The 22,599-nt window shown below is 43.8% G+C and overlaps 1 protein-coding gene across 8 annotated transcripts in view; it reads left to right on the top strand.

Moving 5' to 3' along the window:
- Window positions 1-22,599, top strand: part of ARHGAP12 (Rho GTPase activating protein 12) — a 108,900-nt gene that overhangs the window by 50,459 nt on the left and 35,842 nt on the right. For all 8 annotated transcript variants that reach the window (XM_056519443.1, XM_056519441.1, XM_056519442.1 and 5 more), the window contains one exon: window positions 15,846-16,103. In XM_056519443.1, the coding sequence (XP_056375418.1) occupies window positions 15,846-16,103 (258 nt within the window). The remainder of the gene's footprint in view (window positions 1-15,845; window positions 16,104-22,599) is intronic.

Genomic DNA, 22,599 nt, shown 5'->3' with positions numbered 1-22,599 from the left:
ATGGTCAGACATCTTATCCCGTCAGATCCCCCCAAATTTTTTATTTTTTTTTAAATATCAGTCAGTACCTAATCCTGACCATGTACATCTAATTTTTATGTGTCTAGCACCTTTATTTATTTTTTTATTACACTTTTAATTTAGCTCACTAGTGTGAATTCCTCTCAAAGGGAGGGGGCGTGGCCTCACTGTGCAGGTCTCCGCCCCCTCCCTCAGTATGCTGTCTGCTCACATCTCCCCTAGCATTAGCAGAACTACAACTCCCAGCTTGTCCTCACTGACAGTAGCGGGACACAAGCTGACAGTGGGAGGATTTTTCCTCCAGCTCCCCTCACAGCTGTCAATCAAGGAAGTGTGTCCATGACTTAGGTGATGACACATGGACACAGCAGGATTAGTATGTGTTCAAGCAGGCAGGGTTGGGGGGGGGTTCAGTTGTTTTACTGGCTTTTTCAGTATGAAATACTGAAAATTTTCTAATGAAAGCAATTGCAAAACCCATTGGTTATACATGCTTTACAACATATCAAAAGTTTTTGTATCTGACAGTGCCCATTTAAAGGGAACCTTTCATCAAAAAAACTTTTGATATATTATCAATTAATGTATGCAGAATAACTTTCCAATAGCATGTTATTAAAAAATATGCTTCTTTCTATTTAATTTTCCAATTAGAAAAAAAATGACCACTGGGGGTCGCCCTACCAGTCCTGGCTGCAAGCATTTTTTAAAATTTTTTTTTTTTTTTATAGATTTCAGACTCGTGCTGGAGTCCTAAATCTCAGACTGCAGCCGGGACACAGACCTCTTTTGCTATCTGAGCTCAGATGTTTCTTCTCTCTGCACATGCAGTTGTAAACAGAGAGGAGAAGATTCAGAGCTGCAGGCTGCTGTGTTCACAGCCTCTATGCTGGGCCACGCCCCCTTCCTCCCTCACACTAGGACGGTTGAATGAGCAGCCAAGGGGACAATAAATCAGGTAGGAAGAGGTGTTTTTTGAATGAAAAGAAACACAGGGATAGTGTCAGTGAGAGTCAGGGACAGATGGGGGGGGGGGGGGGGGTTAGTTAGAGTTTAGATCATGATAGGTACTCTTTAAGACAGATTGGGGTTTTCTTTCGCATCTCATTTGGCTTCAAGGAGGCTCTTTTTGTCAACTTCTGGGGCTGTTCAACTTGTAGAACCAGTGACCGGGGCCAGGTTACAGCTCTACTGTATTGTTCAGTAATAACCACTTACTGTGAGAATAGACTGAAGTTTTAACTGAACTGATGCACAAACCTACTGTACAGTGAAGGTTTATGGTTTCACCTGCGGTATTCTGGAGCTGAGCTATGCAGATCTGGAACATGTGAGTTTACCCTTGTTCCTAGCTGAGCTACATGTCAGAAGTAGGGAACATGTCACGGCATAGCTTGACTTATTTACCACGTGAAATGATAGGCTGACAACTCGCCTCCTGGTGACAGGGTATTGGTAAAAATGTAAGCTGCACAAGATGTCACAATAGCATTGCGATTCATTGTCCCTTGGGAAAATCTGCGATTACCTGCAGCAGTGGCCCGGCACCATTTCACTCACGCGGGGGCTGGGCTGCTGCTGAAATTCAAATGCAAAGTCAGTGTTTCCCAACATGTGCCTCCAGCTGTTGCAACACCACAACTCCCAGCATGCCGGACAGCCTTCCGACAATCAGTTGTTTCTGGGATCTCTCACGCTTAGCCAGACGGTGGCCGCTGCGGTGTCATGTGTCAGGCCAGTGATTGGCTGAGCGGAAAGGTCCTTTAAGTCCCATAAGACAATGGACTGCATAGAGGAGAACGCAATTTGCCACAGACTTGTGGGGGACCGGGGCATTTTATTTTAATTTTTTTTGTTTCCCCTGCACCCAGCACAACATGAACTCCCGTGGAAAACTTTTATTTTTTATTTTTTTACTTTTTTTTTTAAATCAACTGGTGCCAGAAAGTTAAACAGATTTGTAAATTACTTCTATTTGAAAAAAATCTTAATCCTACCAGTACTTTTTAGGGGCTATATACTACAAAGGAAATGCTTTTCTTTTTGGATTTCTCTGATGATATGACTACAGTGCTCTCTGCTGACCTCTGCTGTCCATTTTTGGAACTGTCCAGAGCAGCATATGATTGTTATGGGGATTTTCTCCTGCTCTGGACAGCTCCTAAAATGGACAGCAGAGGTCAGCAGAGAGCACTGTGGTCATATCAGAGAATTCTAAAAAGATAAACATTTCCTCTGTAGTTTAAAGCCCCAAAAAAGTACTGGAAGGATTAAGATTTTTTAATAGAAGTAATTTACAAATCTGTTTAACTTTCTGGCACCAGTTCATTTAAAAATGAGGGTGTTCACATGAAATGGAGGGTTAGATGTGAAATGGGAGATGTGAAATTGGGGGATAGAAATGAAATGGGGATTATTGAACATATTATTGGGGGATTTCACAGTTTGTTATATCACAATCGCAATATTTAACTCTACAATTGCAATTGCACATTTTCCTCAAATTGTGCAGCCCCTTAAACTTTCAACCCGCACCTTGAAATCAAACCCGGATTTGCAGTAATTGAAGGCGGATTATCTCATCAGAACATGGATCCCATAACACTCTTCAACTTGTTGCTGTCGTTTTAATGTTTTTGTAAGGGGCCGGGTCACCAGGCAGTATTCTCCTATAAATATGCTGTAAATATCCAAGTTACGCTCATTAGAGATTGTCTCCTATAAAATATAATCTCTTAATCTCCTTGTATGTCATTCACACCGTGAGGATTTCCTTTTATGAGTCTTGTTGTGAAGGTGGAGTTTATTCAGTGGAGTTTTATCAGGTAAGACGACGCATTGTAGGGAACATCAGGAGAGATGTTGACGGAAGTGGATGACTGGAACACAAGGTCACAAAGTAAAGGGCTAATAAATAATACTGGTATTCGGAGATCAAAGAAAGATGGACGCTTCCCTATCAACAAAATTCTAAGAGCATTCAATGTTTTTGAAGGAACCTGTGTAGGTGTAAAGATACGTTTTACAGCAGGGCTGGACTTGGCTGCTGGGAGTCGTATATTTGCTCTCAAGAGCCACGTCATACAGATCCCGCATACAGCGTTGTGCATGATGTCTTACATAGAGTAAAGACCACCTTGTCTCTTTCACACTCCAAAGCCCTGGACAGGTCCTGTAGTGAAGGTCTCATGGCTCCAGAGTACAGAGCTTATTGGTCTCTCCTGACTTGCTCCTCAGTTGCCATATATACAGAGCTATTCTACCTTAGAAGCAATGTGTTTTGTTTGTGCATATAGTATTTAATGCGTATGTTGGAATTTGTTTATATGGAATCGGATGAATGAGTTTTGTACAGTTAGGACCCATACACTTGCACAGAGCCACAATAAGACCCTGTGCACACATGACAGATTGTGCACCTCATGCCTATTGCCAATTTTGATTTTACACAGCAGATTTAAATTAAAATCTGCATCATAAATGCTGCGGAAGATACTTTACTTGTGAATAGACCCTAAGGGTCAGTTCACAGATCTTTATTTTTGCTGCAGCAAATTTTTCTAACCCATTGACGTCAATAAGTAAGTAGCAAAATCTGCAGCAGAAAATCCACAGCAAAAATTAAGGATGTGGTGTGAACTGGCCCTTAAAGGGGTACTCCGCTGCTCAGCGTTTGGAACAAAACTGTATTCAGGGGGCAGGGCGTGACATCATGAGGGCCGAGGCTATGACGTCACAAGCTCCCGACTCCAAAGTTCAGCACAGTTTGTTCCAAACACTGAGCAGTGGAGTACCCCTTTAAGCACTTTTCCGGAGCATTTTTATTGAGGCCTATTCTCGGCAAAGGCCATCAATATCTTATTAGTGGTGGTGTGGTGGTGGTGGGTCTGACTCTTGGCACCCCTCCCGATCTGCTGGCTGAAGTGGTTGTTGAGCTCCTGGACAAGGCTGCATGAGCAGACACACCAATCACCTCCCACCTCAAGGGATGGACACGCCCCTTCCCCTGAAAGGATGTTTTTTTTTTTGTGTGGAACCAGCTGCATTCCAGGTACCACCACTACCAAGTGTGTGGAACTGTGCCCGGTAACCTATGAAGATGCTGTAGAAAATATAAAATATGCAGCAAAAATACAGCACATGTGACCCTACCCTTTAACTCCTTAACGACGCAGGACGTATATTTACGTCCTCCGCCGGCTCCCGCGATATGCCGCGGGGTCACGCGGTATCCCCGCGTCATATCGGGTCGGTCCCGCCGGCTATCAACAGCCGGGACCCGCGGCTAATACAGGACATCACCGATCGCGGTGATGCCCTGTATTAACCCTTCAGACGCGGCGATCAAAGCTGACCGCTGCGTCTGAAGTGAAATGTAGTTATGATTTTTTCCAGAAGTACGACAAAATCAAACCTATATAAGTAGGGTATCATTTTAACCGTATGGACCTACAGAATAATAAGGTAATTTTTACCGAAATATGCACTGCGTAGAAACGGAAGCCCCCAAAAGTTACAAAATGGCGTTTTTTCTTATATTTTGTCGCACAATGATTTTTTTTTTTCCCGTTTCGCCCTGAATTTTTGGGTAAAATGACTAATGTCCCTGCAAAGTAGAATTGGTGATGCAAAAAATAAGCCATAATATGGATTTTTAGGTGGAAAATTGAAAGGGTTATGATTTTTAAAAGGTAAAGAGAAAAAACGAAAGTGCAAAAACTGAAAAACCCTGAGTCCTTAAGGGGTTAATAGCATGTAATTCTGTGTGTCTGCAAAAAAAAACTGTGCCTCTGTAAAAACGCCAAGGTACAGTATGGGCTCATACCATCTTATAGACGCTGAGTTTCTGATATGTACATGGCCATATTACAGATCTGTGCTGCGCAGAAGTCCTCACTTCGGGGCCTTTTTCATAGCAGAACGTGTGTGTAATGACAGGCCTCAGAATCAGACATAAAAAGTTCTCTCTTTTCCCTTTGGGAGTGATCAGGCATTGTGCTGAGCAATCTGAAAAGCATTCATGTATGACAGAAGCGTCCAGTCCCATCACGTTGAATCTGGCTGGAAGGAAAACACAAGCGCATAAACAATGTGCCCTCAAGAACACGTCCCGGCCGCTTGGGGGCAAACATTCCCCCATCTCCGTGTCGAGCAGAAAACTTTTGAGTATGCAGGCGGGTCACAGTGAGAATTTTCGGAACAATCTGCTAGTTCTCGCCCTGATCCTCTAAATGCTGATCCCGAATTATGTTTGAACACTGTGGGAGGTGACGTGTTTGTGATAATTGGTGGCAATGCTCCAGGTTACGTCCACTGCTTTCTCAGCACAAAACTAGAAGTCTCTTCCTGCCATCTCAGCTGTAATAATGGGCGAGTGGCTTTATACATTCAGCGGCCCGGTAGCACGGTCCAGTTACTTAACATTCTGAAAACATTCCTCGTGTGCTCCCAATCAAGGCTAAGTTTGTTTTTGTTTTTACTTCCAGAGTTGCTGGATTTGTTGCAGGTTTTTGTAAAGTCTTAATACTTGTTGCCTGAATTGCATTACAGCGAACAACAGGCCCGGGAACAGCGTGATCGTTCAAGTGAAGGGTTAACCTCGTGCAAAACTTGGAAATTCAGGTTTGGCGGCTGTAGCTGTGCCTGCTTGTGACATGTTAGCCTTCACAGGATACCATACATGTGTATATAAAGAGATTGTCCCATAGACAGTATGATTTATTGGGGTGTATGGAGGTCTTATTATAGTGATCCTACACCTGTGACTCTCCTGTGGATAATTCCTCTGTGCTGCTGAGTTACCAAGCTGTCCGTAGACATGAGAGATGCAAGGTAGCCCATTCCAAAAGTAGTACAGTAATCCCTCAACTTACAATGGCCTCAACATACAATAGATTCAACATACAATGGCCTTTTTGGACCATTGTAACTTGAAACCATACATAACATACAATATTACTGCCAGTCCAGATCTGTGAAATGTGTCAATGGCTGGAAGAACGGACCAATCCACTGTGGATGTAGCTGGAGGGCCCAACTCTGCTTCCTTGCTGGTCCCGGCTCTCGCATTGATAAAACCGGGCTGGACCCAGCTTTATCAATGGAGCACAGATCATACAGATCAATGTAGTTCTATGGAACCTCATTGATCTGTATGAGTAATCTAATGATTCCTCCTAAAAGTCCCCTAAGGGGACTAATAAAGTGTAAGAAAAAAATATATACCAAAGTCCAAAATTGCATATTTTTGATCACTTTGTATACCCTAAAAAAGGTATAAAAATAAATAAAAATAAAGTCCCGTCAAAACAAAAATGGTACCTATGAAATCTTCAGATCATGGCGCAAAAAATTTGCTCTCGTTCCGCCCCCGTATACAGAAAAATAAAAAAGTTGTAGGGGTCAGAAGAGAACAATTTTAAACATTCTAATTTTGGTGCATGTAGTTATAATTTTTTTTTAATTGTTAAAATAAAGAAAAACCTGTATCACTTGGGTATCATTGTAACCATATGAACCTACAGAATAAATATAAGGTGCCATTTTTACCAAAAAGTGCATTGCGTAGAATCTGAAGCCCCCAAAATTTACAAAATGGCATTTTCCCCCCAATTTAGCCCCACAAATGTTTTTCTGGGTTTGCCGTAAATTTTGTGGTGAAATGATTGATGTAATTACAAAGTACAATTGGTGGCGCACAGCAAAACGGGTAGAACCTTTTATGCTCCCCGGACAACTCATTTGAGACTCAACGTATATTTTGGCCCTCTTCTCAAGTATCTCTTCTTTTCAATGGTATGGCCTGAGCCGCTGAGACAGGCTAGATCTACATTAGGAGAGGAAGTTTTGGGAAACAGCAATGTCGTTCCAACCCTCTGTATCTGGCCATTGGGTTTGGGTAAGGTAGGAGCCTAGGTGCAGAAGTGTCCCAAGGTACCTGAACTCACTTGGCGGGTGGGATCCCACTTGAGTGACAACACTTTGCACGCACTTCACTCTTCTGAGCGCACACCTCTAGCTTTAACCAAGAGATGATCATTAATATAGATCAACCTTGATATATACCCTCCTTGGTATATGTGTGTGTGTGTATATGTGTATGTATATATATATATAATGTATAATGTGCCCTGATAGGGTATAGGCTATAGCTACAGCACAGAAAGCAGTCACGATAAAGTGCACCTCTCCTCTAAATAAGTGATCACATCTCTATTAGGCTGCATTCACACCACGTTTTTGCTAGCCCGTTCCCTCCGTTTCCCCCCCCGTGCGCCATACCCTGTTCCCTCCATCACAACCCCCCCCCCCGCATACCCTGTTCCCTCCATCACACCCTGTTCCCTCCATCACAAACCCCCCTCCCGCATACCCCGTTCCCTCCATCACACTTACTGCAGAGTCCGGCAGCGGGCGTGCAGGGATGGCGGCGAGGAGGCAGCGGCGGTGATGTGCGGGAGGAGTGGCCTCCCAGCCAGTGGCCGGGGAGCCAATGCACTCGCTCCCTGTCTGTCTGATTGACAGGCAGGGAGCGAGTGCAGCCTAACTGAAAAAGGACTTTTTCATGCGTGACGTCACGCCAGGCTGCAGCCGGCCACTAGGAGGTAGACCCCAAGTGGCCGGTTTTCAAATGTAAATTAAACCATTTTAATTAAAAAAATAAAAATAAATAAATAATAAGTATATTAGAAATATGTTGTAGTACATAAGTTCTACAACATATCAAAAAATTAAGTTGGTGACAGTGCCCATTTAACAAACTGATGCAACCGGACATAATTTTTCAAACCTTATATGGGTTAAAATTTGTACACACGTTTTGATACAGTTTAGTACGGTTTTGAGGTATCCGTTTTTCATCCAAAAACCGATACAGTAACTGTATTGCAAGAACGAGGTGTGAAGTAGGAACCCCACTGGGAGACTGAGTTTAGGTTCCTAAAGACAAGTTTCCAGGGTGCCATTAGCTGTTGCAAAACTACAACTCCCAGCATGCCTGGACAGCCTTCGGCTGTCCAGACATGCTGAGAGTTGTAGTTTTGCAACAGGTAATGGCGCCCTTCTCGGGAAGCACTGCAGTAAACCCAGCTATAAAAGCCATCAGGGCATAATTGGGGGGTTGAAATTTTGCTACATCTGCTGATTAGGGTAAATTATATTAGTTTATCAATACACTTTCATTTTCCTCTAAATTTTCCCCTTGGAATAACGTTTTTCCTTAAGGCGTCCTTCCGCAGCTTTAGGTCAGGGTTCCTATGAGTATCTGCAGCCCCCTGGTTCAAGAATGTAATACTGGAAAGCCGAGCTGCAAACATCTGTTCTTTATTGTAGGGAGGAAAAGAACTTTCCAAGAAACACGGACCACTAACCTTAATCTGTTCTCTTCTGAATCTCTAATAAGGGTCTGATGCTCCCTGAAGGGGTGGGGGGGGGGGGGGGGGAGCCATCGTGCTGCCGCAATGTCACAAGGACTAGATGACGGCGCTGTGGATGTGATGGTAGAACTGACAGGTTTACTATGACTTTCTAGGTTTGGAATGTTCTTGTGTCAGATTGTTGTGACATTGTTTCTTGTTTGCAGAAAGGAATGTGAGCGTTCTTCCCTAGAATTTCGTATATATATGCTTCGAAATTTCGGCCGCCAAAAATTACTGATTGAAAATGCCCTTTACATCCTATTCGGCTAAGGGCAATTGCTGCCAATAATTTTGGTGGGTGTGGCCTAAAATAGGGGCACGGCTTTCAACTTATACCCGATGTAAGGTGCAGAACCCCCCCCGATCTCATGCAGCGGTCCAGGCCCCCCCTTTCTGCCCTAGGTCTGGTGATTTTGTCCCTGCATTATGGGCCGACTGTCACTCCTCCCAGCAGTGCCGAGCACTGCGAGGAGGTGACGTAACTCTTACACGGCTGACCGTTGTGTGTATACAGCGCAGCTGTGTGGCGGGCGTATGAAGCTTGCTCCATATTGGCTAAAGCCAGACATCAGTGACCCATGTGATGTCCAGCATTAACCCTTTAGGCGCCACGATCAAAGTTGATCGCGGCATCTAAAATGCCGAAAACAATCTGCGGTAGCTCAGTGGAGCTGATTGGGACACCCGCAGGGTCCTGATCAGCTGAGAGGATGGGCGGAGGTTCCCTACCTTCGTCCTGTGTGATCAGTGCTCCAATAATGCAGGTATCCTTATCAGCCTGTAGTAATGGAGCACCAATAAGGTTGGGTTCACACCATGGGATGGGACCCGGTGCTCTCAATGAGGAGCCCATGTTGTCTACAGGTAGGCGGCACACACTTCATTCATTTCTATGGGAGCATTGACGATGCCCGAGAGTTGTACTCTGGTCTTTTCATCGCTTCCATAGAAATAGTCCATAGAGTGCTAGGTCCTGTCCCAGTGATCACGGGGGGGCCCAGCGGTCGGACCCCTTTCGATCTGCTACTTATCCCCTATCCTGTGGATAGGGGTTAAATTTCATTTTCAAAACAATAAGTACCTAAAATTTCTCTAGTGCAGTGCCTACGGCATTTTTGGTACTTATTGTTTTTATTATTATTGCTGGGAGTCAATAGGATCCCCTTGTAGGATCAATTACATATACAAGTTAATTTGTCTGATAAATTAATTTTCCCCTCTTCTTTAAGGAGAGTTGACTGCCCCTCTTTTAAAGGTTTAACACAATTATTTGTTATTTAAATGGGCACTGTCAGATACAAAAACTCTTGATATGTTGTAAAGCATGTATAACCAATAGGTTTTGCAATTGCTTTCATTAGAACATTTTCATTATTTCATACTGAAAAAGCCAGTCAAACAACTGCCCCCCTGCCTGCTTGGATACATACTAGTCCTGCTGTGTCCATGCATCATCACCTATGTCATGGACACACTTCCTTGATTGACAGCTGTGAGCGCAGGGCTCAGAGCTGGAGGAAAAATCCTCCCACTGTCAGCTTGTGTCCCGCTACTGTCAGTGAGGACAAGCTGGGAGTTGTAGTTTTGGTAATGCTAGGGGATATGTGAGCAGACAGTATACTGAGGGAGGGGGCGGAGACCTGCAGAGTGAGGCCACGCCCCCTCCCTTTGAGAGGAATTCAGACTAGTGAGCAAAATTAAAAGTGTAATAAAAAAATAAAGGGGCTAGACACATAAAAATGAGATGTACATGGTCAGGATTAGGTACTGAGTGATATATTAAAAAAAATGTTTTTTTGTTGCCTCTGATGGGTACGCTTTAAAGTTTGCAATGTTACTGAATGTTTTGTGATCATTTAATGATCCAGTTCCTAATGGCAGATCTGTGTAACGAAGAATACAGACCCGTCCGCTGTATGGTGATTCTTCTTTGTTATAGCACGTAATTTACGTCAGGTTGGAGTTCTGTCTTTGCATGTTTCCCATACGTGTGCGTTTCGTCAATCACTTCTATATAATCATTTTGATGTCATCTTTGGCAAGACAGGGAATATAAATACATGATTCCGCCTACAGCACAGTCTGCACCCTACCTGTTATTGTACCTTTATGACCTGTATTGTATTAGGTCAGTTTTATTTCGGGTGTCACGTGGTGTGTTCTCTTGTCCCTACAGAGCCTGCACTACCGTACTGCTAACAATTACACCTAGTATAAGCATTCATTGGGTAGAGAAGTCAATTGATGCCATTTCTGTATCTTATTGTGTTATAAAATGTTTGATTCTATAGAATTTATTGCTGTAACAGTGTCTCTAAAGCTCCTGACATCCATCCGAGTGGTGGTTTGATCTGTGATGTGTTATCCAAGTAACAACCATTGTTGGTGCCTCTGGAAGGATTATCCTGGACCCCCATGATCACTGGGCGCGCTCAAGTGTCCCTGCCGTTTATAAAAACTTTTGATATGTCATAGTGGCAAATCAAAAATTTTGATTGATCAGGGTCTTGGTGCTCAGACCACCACCAATCATTAGAACGAGCATGGAGAAGCACAATGTAGCACACTTCGCTCCCCTGCCTCTCAGTAATATGTCTGCCAGACCCAAGTCTAAGGGGGCCATTCTGTGAAGCGCGCTCCAGTGCCCTTCATCCTGCTCGTTCTTATCTGTCGATGTCTCAGCACTGAGACCCCCAACCAATCAAAACTTTTGACAGATCTGTGTCAAAAGTTTTTATAAATGAAAGGGACTCTTTGTGACGTTCTCCTAGAAGAGGCAAAACTTTTGTTGTACAGCAGTGTTTTCCAAACAATGTGCCTCCAGCTGTTGCCAAAGGCTGTCCAGCATGCTAGGAGTTGTAGTTTTGCAACAGCTGGAGGCACACTATATGGAAAACACTGTATAAATTAAAGGGGTTTTCCAGAGACCTTCACTTGCTGTGATTTCCGAACCACTGCCACTCTGACAGCTTCCGCTCATCAGTGCTCTCCACTTACTCCTTCAGATGATATGTGGACCCTGCAGGAACTGCTTGCTCAGTCAGTCCGTGCGCTGAGCTGCAGTAACCCACCATGGCCACTAGACAACGGACAGAACTGTCTGCTTCCCAGCTCTGTTTTCTCTTTGTATGTGGGTGCAGCAGCCCGGTGTATGTGGGTGCAGCAGCCCGGTGTATGTGGGTGCAGCAGCCCGGTGTATGTGGGTGCAGCAGCCCGGTGTATGTGGGTGCAGCAGCCCGGTGTATGTGGGTGCAGCAGCCCGGTGTATGTGGGTGCAGCAGCCCGGTGTATGTGGGTGCAGCAGCCCGGTGTATGTGGGTGCAGCAGCCCGGTGTATGTGGGTGCAGCAGCCCTGATAAACAGGTGATTGGCAGCGTGCTTTGTCTCCTACCAATCAGATAGTAAGATCGCATAGTTTAAAAACCCTTTTAAATGGGTTGTCTTTCTACACAATATAAAGAGTTTCTGTGTATATACATATATAATGTAAGTGTATATATCTGTGTCACACTCTTGCCCATATGTGAAGTGTGAATCAGTGGATGTTTTACACTTTACAGGTATAGGGAGGAAGTAGACAAATTAAAGGGGTTATCCAAGATTGGAAGAAAAGAGCTGCATTCTTACAAAAACAGCCTCACACCTGTCCTAAGGTTGTGCGGGATTATTGCAGCTCAGTTCCAAATGTCTGATCGTGGGGGTCCTGCAGCTTGGAGCCCAGCGATCTCTGTGCAGCTTGAATGCTGGGGGCTGCTGGCGGGGGTCGTGAAGTCACGGCCATGCCCCTTGTGATGCCACGCCTCCTCAATGCAAGTCCATAGGAGGGGGCCTGGTGGCTGCCCATAGACTTGCATTGAGGGAGCATGGCGTGACGTCACGTCCCTTACCGGATGCTCCAAGCGTTTGGAACAAAATGTTCCTAAGGCTGGAGCACCCGAGTACCCCTTTAAAGTGAATGAGGCCAAGTTGTAATACCACACACAAGCTGAGGACAGGTGTGGTGCGGTTTTAAGAAGAAATGAACTCTGTATTCCTAGATAACCCCATTAATAATTGTAATATGGGACTGGAATCTGCTGATGATTTTGCCCTGAGGAACACTTTTATAAATGACCTATGAATTCTGTGTACACAATCCATGAATAAAGCTTTCATTCTCTGGGACTCACACATTGCTCCCATTCATTTCAGCTCCAAAAGTGATTAAATGGTAATTAGGACATTTTCTTTCATAATTTTAGTGCTAAAAAAAAATGGAAGCAATGGGGTGAACCAGTGGAAACTGCCATTTTGCTTTACTCAACCTGTTCAGAGGTTCTGTAGTTTATTATTGATTATTATAGTCATTATTATTGAATTATTATACAGTGCAATCCAATATAAAATGTCCCTACAGTGTTTTCAGCTTCTGCCTTTCTCCTTCATTTCTTCCTTTGATAGTAAAATGCTTCTGCATTGCTCGGGTTTACGGAGTACCGTGAATGTACGGATCACCTGTATGTGAGCTCCATAGTAATACATGCTTAATATTTTCTTCATCTAGGCCCTTCTACCCACGTCCCTAAATATTAAACAACTTTAAATCTCTTAAATTTATTCCATGACAGGTTTAGGATGTCGCAGTGCAGAAGCATTTTATTCTAAGCATTTGCTGCAGTTAAAGCCTAACTCCGCTCAAAACCTGGAACTTCAGATTAATCTCTGCAGTACCCTATAAAACTGGAAGTTGTTTATATGGGCATAGCTGTTGTTACAGCAGATCTTAAAGGGATTTTCCAGAATTGAATAGCATGGCTGCTTCCATCAGCATCAGCACTTGTCCAAAGTCTGTGTCGGGTGTGTATAGAGGCTGTGTATTGCAGGACTACTCCATTGGACTGGGGATGAGCTGTAGACACCAGCTTTGGACATGGATGGAAGTTTAGTTTTCCTAATCTTCAGATATCATGTTAGGGCTCATTTACACGGTCATTGTGCTCCACTATAGTCTCATTGGAGCGTCAGGAGTTGATGGAGAAAAAAAATAAACTAATGTATGTCCTTTTTTTCTCTCTCTCAACTCCGGTCAAATACTGGATCCCAGTCAGATTCCATTCAAGTCAATGGAATCCGTTGTGACCTGGTGGTGTCATTCGTACCGCAAGTCCTTCTGGGTCCAATTGGCGCATACAAAAAGTCAAATGACTATGTCGGAGCACAACGGCATTGTGAACCTAGCCTTAGTCTTGTATGCTGGTCCTTAGCAATGCTGTATCTCTTCCATTTTGCCGTGGGACAAAAGGAGTAATGTTACTCCTTGAGGAGAGTATCATGAATGCAGATGGTGGCTTATAGGCCCTTCACTCTTCACTGGTTATTCTGAGAATGAAGGATATGTAGATATGCAAAGCAGCTCTCACACCATTTTTTTCTAAGTAACTTTGCCTTTAAAGTAATTGTTTTACTTCCACTAGAAGTCTTGGAAACTGACTGGGAGTGTATGCAAAGTCCTAGATCTCTCTAGAAGCTAGGAGTACCCATCTGCAGACAGTTGTTTCAGGGTTTTCCTTGTCAGTACAGGGAAGGATGCTGTCTGGCTACACATATTTATAACTCTGTCTTTAAAGGGGTACTCCGCTGCTCAGCGTTTGGAGCAAAATGTTCCGAACGCTTAGAGCCGTGCTGGGAGCTTGTGATGTCATAGCCCCACCCCTTATGACGTCAGGCCCCACCCCCTCAATGCAAGTTTATGGGAGGGCAGCCGTCACGCCCCTTCCCATAGACTTGCATTGAGGGGGCGGGGCTTGACATCATAATTGGGTGGGGCTATGACATCATGAGCTCCCGTCGCAGCTCTAAGCGTTCGGATCATTTTGTTCCAAATGCTGAGCAGCGGAGTACCCCTTTAAGGAGAAGCATTACCCCTTTAGTCCCATAATAATAGGCCTCTGATTAGCTGGTACATCCAGCTCTATACTGGCATAAACCCCAATACAGCTGTCTGCAGATGGGTATTCTTTCCTACTGGAGAGATTCCGGACTTGGCATATATTCCCAGTCAGTTTCCAAGACTCCTAGTTGGAGTGAAACACTGACTGGTGTGAGAGCTGCTTTGCATTTCTTTCTATTTTGTCTGTAAAGTTGGAGGATTCCTTGGTCTCCAATGCGTTTTCTCGAGGGCAGTGGTCTTCCCAACTCCCTGTTGTACCGCTGCCCTTGAGCAATGTTTGCAACTGGAATGCCTCCCGCTGTTGCAAAACTACAATTCCCTACATGCCTGGACATCTGTTGGTTGTCCGGGCATGCTGGGAGTTGTAGTTTTGCAACAGCTGGCAGCATCCTGATTGGGGAAAAAACACTACCCTAGAGCAGTGATCTCCAACCTGTGGACCTCCAGATGTTGCAAAACTATAACTCCCAGCATGCCTGGACAGCCAACGGCTGTCTGGGCAAGCTGGGAGTTGTAGTTTTGCAACATCTGGAGGTCCGCAGGTTGGAGACCACTGCCCTAGAGGTTCAATAATGCAACCATGCAAAATGTCTCTCCAGTGCCACCTATAGGTAGAAATTTTTTACAGATTTGTAAATTACTTCTATAAAAAAAATCTTAATATTTCCAGTACTTATTAGCTGCTGAATATTACAGAGGAAATTCTTTTCTTTTTGGAACACAGAGCTCTCTGCTGACATCATGACCACAGTGCTCTCTGCTGACATCTCTGTCCATTTTAAAAAGTAGGAGATAATCCCCATAGCAAACATATGCTGCTCTGGACAGTTCCTAAAATGGACAGCAGAGGTCAGCAGAGAGCACTGTGCTCCAAAAAGAAAATAATTTTCTCTGTAGTATTCAGCAGCTAATAAGTACTAGAAGGATTATGATTTTTTAATAGAAGTCATTTACAAATCTGTTTAACTTTCTAACACCCCGGCGATTTAAAAAAAAAAAAAAAAAAAAATTAAGTTTTCCACCGGAGTACCCCTTTAAAGCCTAACACAGCCGGCATTTTCAACATAAATGTTAAGAACGCCGGGGGGCCAGGCTAGAGAATGTGGGGTCCCAGCAGTTGGACCCATCGCAATCAAACATCTTATCTCCTATATATATATATATATATATATATATATATATATATATATATATATATATATATAAGATATCTAGGATCGGAGAACTCCTTGTGCTGTCAAAATACAGATTTTGAGCGGAGTTTACCTTTTAATGCACGGCATATATCTCAGGTTCTGTCCCTTGACTCTTATTATGAATATTACCCCAGCTAAGGTTCGCAGTCAAGCAAAATGGCAGCCGTGCAGGGAAATGTATCGCAACAGGATCTTGTTAATTTGGGTGCTGGTGGTGACGGGTTGTCTCCTTTTTTTTATTAATTTTAGTATCTTTGTCTCTCTGGTGTCTGTCCTCTTCAGTTCTCTGTCTCTCCTGCCACTGCAAGACCCGATTCTCCTGTGTATGCAAACCTACAAGAACTGAAGATCTCTCAGTCCAATCTCCCCCCTCAACCTAATGCGCCCCCTGTCCAAATCACAGGGGAGTGGGAGACGCACAAAGATAACACTGGACGTTTCTATTATTATAATAAAACCACACAGGAACGAACTTGGAAGCCTCCGCGCTGCACTAAGGAGACCAGTAGGGGAGAGTCCTTTTCTCAGGCAGACAATGAGGTAGGTAGAAATGAAGCGGGCCGGCCTTGACGTATATTTTGGCTATGCTTTGTTGTACCATAGTAGTTCATGTCCTGTGTCATATTGCTGAATACACAGACAATCTCTATGTATGCTGTGAGATTTTTATTATGTCACCTACAAAGTTTTGGATGAAATTTTCTTGAAATTTTGTTAAAACCTATTTTTCCTGGGTTTGTCGTGGCTCCTCCCATCTTTAGAGTGTACAGGTTGTAGAGACCTATCATGAGTGTTGATCGGTCAGGGTCTCAGTGTTCACGCTTGATGGAGCTCGGAGAAAAGTGCAGCTGACTGAGACAATGCCATAGACTTACATTGAAAGTTTGTTTCCCTTAGCGCGATCTTCTCCCATCTCGTTCTATTGATCGGTCGGGATCCAGGTACTCAGCCCCCGACCAATCAAAAGTTTTTTCTTAAAGTGACAATTCCCATTTAAACACACTGGCCTTGATTTATTAAGAGTATTGTGTTTTTATTAGTGGGAAATGTTGTTTCAGACTTGCACTCTATTTACTATTGGAAAAACACTGTCCTGGGGATAGCTGTGGTTTTGACTGACAGATGATGGGTAGTATGCAGTAGAAGGCAGGGTGTCTTGCTTGGTCTTCTGTCTCCACTTCAGGGTTTAGAATTGGTGAATGTAATGGGTTTCCCTAGTGCCGAATCCCATACTACAAACAGGAGATATATTCAGATGCTCTGTCTCCTAAAGCAATACTACTGATCAGCTGACAGCAATATACAGGGGGGGCCATTTATATGGATACACCTTAATACAATGGGACTGGTTGGTGATATTAACTTCCCGTTTGTGGCACATTAGTATATGTGAGGAGGGAATCTTTTCAAGATGGGTGGTGACCATGGCGGCCATTTTGAATCCAACTTTTGTTTTTTCAATAGGAAGAGGGTCATGTGACACATCAAACTTATTGGGAATTTCACAAGATAAACAATGATGTCCTTGGTTTTAATGTAACTTTATTCTTTCATGAGTTATTTACAAGTTTCTGACCACTTATAAAATGTGTTCAATGTGCTGCCCATTGTGTTGGATTGTCAGTGCAATCCTCTTCTCTATATACTGCTATATACTACTATATACACCGCAGGAGAAATGCTAGCACAGGCTTCCAGTATCCGTATACACTGCTATATACTACTATATACACCGCAGGAGAAATGCTAGCACAGGCTTCCAGTATCCATATACACTGCTATATACTACTATATACACCGCAGGAGAAATGCTAGCACAGGCTTCCAGTATCCGTATACACTGCTATATACTACTATATACACCGCAGGAGAAATGCTAGCACAGGCTTCCAGTATCCGTATACACTGCTATATACTACTATATACACCGCAGGAGAAATGCTAGCACAGGCTTCCAGTATCCATATACACTGCTATATACTACTATATACACCGCAGGAGAAATGCTAGCACAGGCTTCCAGTATCCGTATACACTGCTATATACTACTATATACACCGCAGGAGAAATGCTAGCACAGGCTTCCAGTATCCGTATGCACTGCTATATACTACTATATACACCGCAGGAGAAATGCTAGCACAGGCTTCCAGTATCCGTATACACTGCTATATACTACTATATACACCGCAGGAGAAACGCTAGCACAGGCTTCCAGTATCAGTATACACTGCTATATACTACTATATACACCGCAGGAGAAATGCTATCACAGGCTTCCAGTATCCGTATACACTGCTATATACTACTATATACACCGCAGGAGAAATGCTAGCACAGGCTTCCAGTATCCATATACACTGCTATATACTACTATATACACCGCAGGAGAAATGCTAGCACAGGCTTCCAGTATCCATATACACTGCTATATACTACTATATACACCGCAGGAGAAATGCTAGCACAGGCTTCCAGTATCCGTATACACTGCTATATACTACTATATACACCGCTGGAGAAATGCTAGCACAGGCTTCCAGTATCCGTATACACTGCTATATACTACTATATACACCGCAGGAGAAATGCTAGCACAGGCTTCCAGTATCCATATACACTGCTATATACTACTATATACACTGCAGGAGAAATGCTAGCACAGGCTTCAAGTATCCATATACACTGCTATATACTACTATATACACCGCAGGAGAAATGCTAGCACAGGCTTCTAGTATCCATATACACTGCTATATACTACTATATACACCGCAGGAGAAATGCTAGCACAGGCTTCCAGTATCCGTATACACTGCTATATACTACAATATACACCGCAGGAGAAATGCTAGCACAGGCTTCCAGTATCCGTATACACTGCTATATACTACTATATACACCGCAGGAGAAATGCTAGCACAGGCTTCCAGTATCCGTATACACTGCTATATACTACTATATACACCGCAGGAGAAATGCTAGCACAGGCTTCCAGTATCCGTATACACTGCTATAAACTACTATATACACCGCAGGAGAAACGCTAGCACAGGCTTCCAGTATCCGTATACACTGCTATATACTACTATATACACCGCAGGAGAAATGCTAGCACAGGCTTCCAGTATCCGTATACACTGCTATATACTACTATATACACCGCAGGAGAAATGCTAGCACAGGCTTCCAGTATCCGTATACACTGCTATATACTACTATATACACCGCAGGAGAAATGCTAGCACAGGCTTCCAGTATCCATATACACTGCTATATACTACTATATACACCGCAGGAGAAATGCTAGCACAGGCTTCCAGTATCCATATACACTGCTATATACTACTATATACACCGCAGGAGAAATGCTAGCACAGGCTTCCAGTATCCATATACACTGCTATATACTACTATATACACTGCAGGAGAAATGCTAGCACAGGCTTCCAGTATCCGTATACACTGCTATATACTACTATATACACCGCAGGAGAAATGCTAGCACAGGCTTCCAGTATCCATATACACTGCTATATACTACTATATACACCGCAGGAGAAATGCTAGCACAGGCTTACAGTATCCGTATACACTGCTATATACTACTATATACACCGCAGGAGAAATGCTAGCACAGTCTTCCAGTATCCGTATACACTGCTATATACTACTATATACACCGCAGGAGAAATGCTAGCACAGGCTTCCAGTATCCATAGTTTCAGGTGCTGCACATCTCGTATCTTCACAGCATAGACAATTGCCTTCAGATGACCCCAAAGATGAAAGTCTAAGGGGGTCAGATCGGGAGACCTTGGGGGCCATTCAACTGGTCCAGGACAACCAATCCACTTTCCAGGAAACTGTTCATCTAGGAATGCTCGGACCTGACACCCATAATGTGGTGGTCACCATCTTGCTGGAAAAACTCAGGGAACGTGCCAGCTTCAGTGCATAAAGAGGGAAACACATCATCATGTAGCAATTTCACATATCCAGTGACCTTGAGGTTTCCATTGATGAAGAATGGCCCCACTATCTTTGTACCCCATATACCCCACCATACCATCAATTTTTGTGTTCCAACAGTCTTGGAGGGATCTATCCAATGTGGGTTAGTGTCAGACCAATAGCGGTGGTTTTCTTTGTTAACTTCACCATTCACATAAAAGTTTCCTCATCACTGAACAAAATCTTCTGCGTAAACTGAGGGTCCTGTTCCAATTTTTGTTTTGCCCATTCTGCAGCACCTGAAACTACGGATACTGGAAGCCTGTGCTAGCATTTCTCCTGTGGTGTATATAGTAGTATATAGCAGTGTATATGGGTACTGGAAGCCTGTGCTAGCATTTCTCCTGCGGTGTATATAGTAGTATATAGCAGTGTATATGGATACTGGAAGCCTGTGCTAGCATTTCTCTTGCGGTGTATATAGTAGTATATAGCAGTGTATATGGATACTGGAAGCCTGTGCTAGCATTTCTCCTGTGGTGTTGCTATCAGTGTGTGAAGAGTGGGAGAAGAGGATTGCATTGACAATGCAACACAATGGGCAGCACATTGAACACATTTTATAAGTGGTCAGAAACTTGTAAATAACTCATGAAAGAATAAAGTTACGTTAAAACCAAGCACATCATTGTTTTTCTTGTGAAATTTCCAATAAGTTTGATGTGTCACATGACCCTCTTCCTATTGAAAAAACAAAAGTTGGATTCAAAAGGGCCGACTTCAAAATGGCCGCCATGGTCACCACCCATCTTGAAAAGTTTCCCACCTCACATATACTAATGTGCCACAAACAGGAAGTTAATATCACCAACCAGTCCCATTTTATTAACGGGTATCCATATAAATGGCCCACCCTGTACAAAGATCCAGCAGCCCCCTGGTACGTGTCCTCTTAGAGGGTAACTCTGCTGAAAAACATCTTATCCCCTATCCAAAGGATAAAGGATAAGATGTCTGATCTCGGGGGGTCCCGCCGCTGGGGACCTCCACGATCTCCAGGCCAGTAGCAGCTGCATCCAGAACTTGGAAGCTTGGAGCCTCCTCCATTCAGGTCTATGGGAGGGGGGCGTGACCTATACTACGTACACCTCATCCCATAGACATGAATGGAGGGGGCGTGGCCGCTGTAGTCTCCAGTCATCCGGCACAGAGTGGTGTTAGCCCCCATGCTTTGATGACTAGGGTGCTGTGCTGGAGATCGCGGGGGTCCCCAGTGGCGGGACCCCTGCTATCAGACATCTTATCCCCTTTCCTTTTGATAGGGGATAAGATTTCTAGGGGCGGAGTACCCCTTTAAGTCCTCGTCCTGTCCCGCCTAGAGAGCTGCTCCTGTAGCAGGGGATCTTCTATTATACGAAACTAATGTGCTGTACTGCCAGAGGCTCCTGTATGTGACATAGAGCTCCCAGAGGTACGGTGCATTAGTTCAGTATACTGGAAGAAGCATTATACGTAGTGGGGGGCATGGGGCTCTGACAGTCATCACACCTCCCCAACCTTTTTATGGTCCAACCAGGCAGAGGTAGGTGAGGCTGACTGTCCTACTAAACAGAGCACCAATGGCGTAAGCTAGTGCTTGGGACCAAGAAGTAGTAATGTCCATAGAAATACTTGAAGTTGCCTTCATTTGATCCCTTGTTCTTCTGGTATCTGTGCGCCCCATATGTGGCCCGTGATGCTGCTTTCCCCTGAGCTTCAGACCGAAGTGTCAAGCGGGACGCTGTGGCCAGTGAGTGGCACCGTGATGTCACGTCTACAGACCTGGCATCTTGATATTGGAACTACGAGGGTGCGGGGTTCAGACTAAAGAATTTTTGGACCTAATTCCGCTGCACAGTGTACTGTATGAAATTTTAGCGTCAGAGTTTCCACCGCCAAAAGAATGATCTGACATTCTTTCGGCAGAATTCCTGCGAGATACATTGCCGTCAATGTACAGCAATGTCCGCGGGGTCCTAGTGCCAACTATTTCCAGCCAGAGAATCCCAAGCCTTATCCATGGGCTTATTCCCTATAATTGCAAATGTGGCAAGGTAGAGCATCATCGCCTTATATGTTCTTTTCACTGGTAAGGGTATGTTTAGACTGCGGAAATCCGCAGACAGCCGCCGCCGAAAATACTGGACTGCGGGGCACTGCGCCGTCATCATTGACGGCTATGCAGTACTTGTGGAATTCCGCACAAAGAATGAGCATGTTCTTTCTTTTTCGGTACAATATCAGCAGCGGATTTCTCCGCCGCTGAAATTCTGCAGTGTGAACGGGTCTGGCGGAAGACCCGTTCACACTAATGATAATGTTCACAGTACGAAATTCTACTCACGGAATTCAGCTGACGGAATTCCGCAAAAATTACACAGTGTAAACGTACCCTAATGATCATAGCATATACCGCTAAATAAGTGTTGTGCCTGTCTTTAGTACTAAACACGTAACGAGTATTGTTACATTTATGGTGACATGTAGACCCTGGGCAGAACTCTGGCTGTTATAGATAAGGGTGCGTTCACACGGCTGTCTGTCCCTGTTTTCTTTTTTTTGTCCCCGTTTCTGCTCCTTTCTTGCAGTCTGTAAACGGATTAAAAACCCGTCTGCACTCATTTCCATTTTTTTATGGCAGAAAAAAACGGCACATGCAGTATTTTTTCTTACATAGAAAAAACAGATACAGTAAATTTAACATTGAAGTCTATGGAAAACGGATGAGCCTTTAATGTCATCCGTTTGCATCCATTTTTTTAATCCGTTTTTTGATCCGTTTTTACTAACTGAACAATAATGGATCCAAACAGATACAAACGGATAACATCAGTTTGCATCTTGATTGCCCTTTTTTTTTTTTTTAAAAGCCCGTTTTAATCTTTTGACAGGAGAAGAACGGGTCTAGACGGCCATGTGAACGCAGCCTTATAGGACATTTGTCATGTCATACAATATACATAATATACAAGAATATCTCTTGCAGATGTTGCCATCTGATCCATAGCGATAGTATTGAAGGGCAAATGCTGTTCTTTTTAAT

This window comes from Hyla sarda, chromosome 5 (genome assembly GCF_029499605.1).
Source record: "Hyla sarda isolate aHylSar1 chromosome 5, aHylSar1.hap1, whole genome shotgun sequence".
NCBI lineage: Eukaryota > Metazoa > Chordata > Amphibia > Anura > Hylidae > Hyla > Hyla sarda.
Note: the sequence above shows the minus strand (reverse complement) of the source record. Positions and strands in the feature narration are given on the sequence as shown.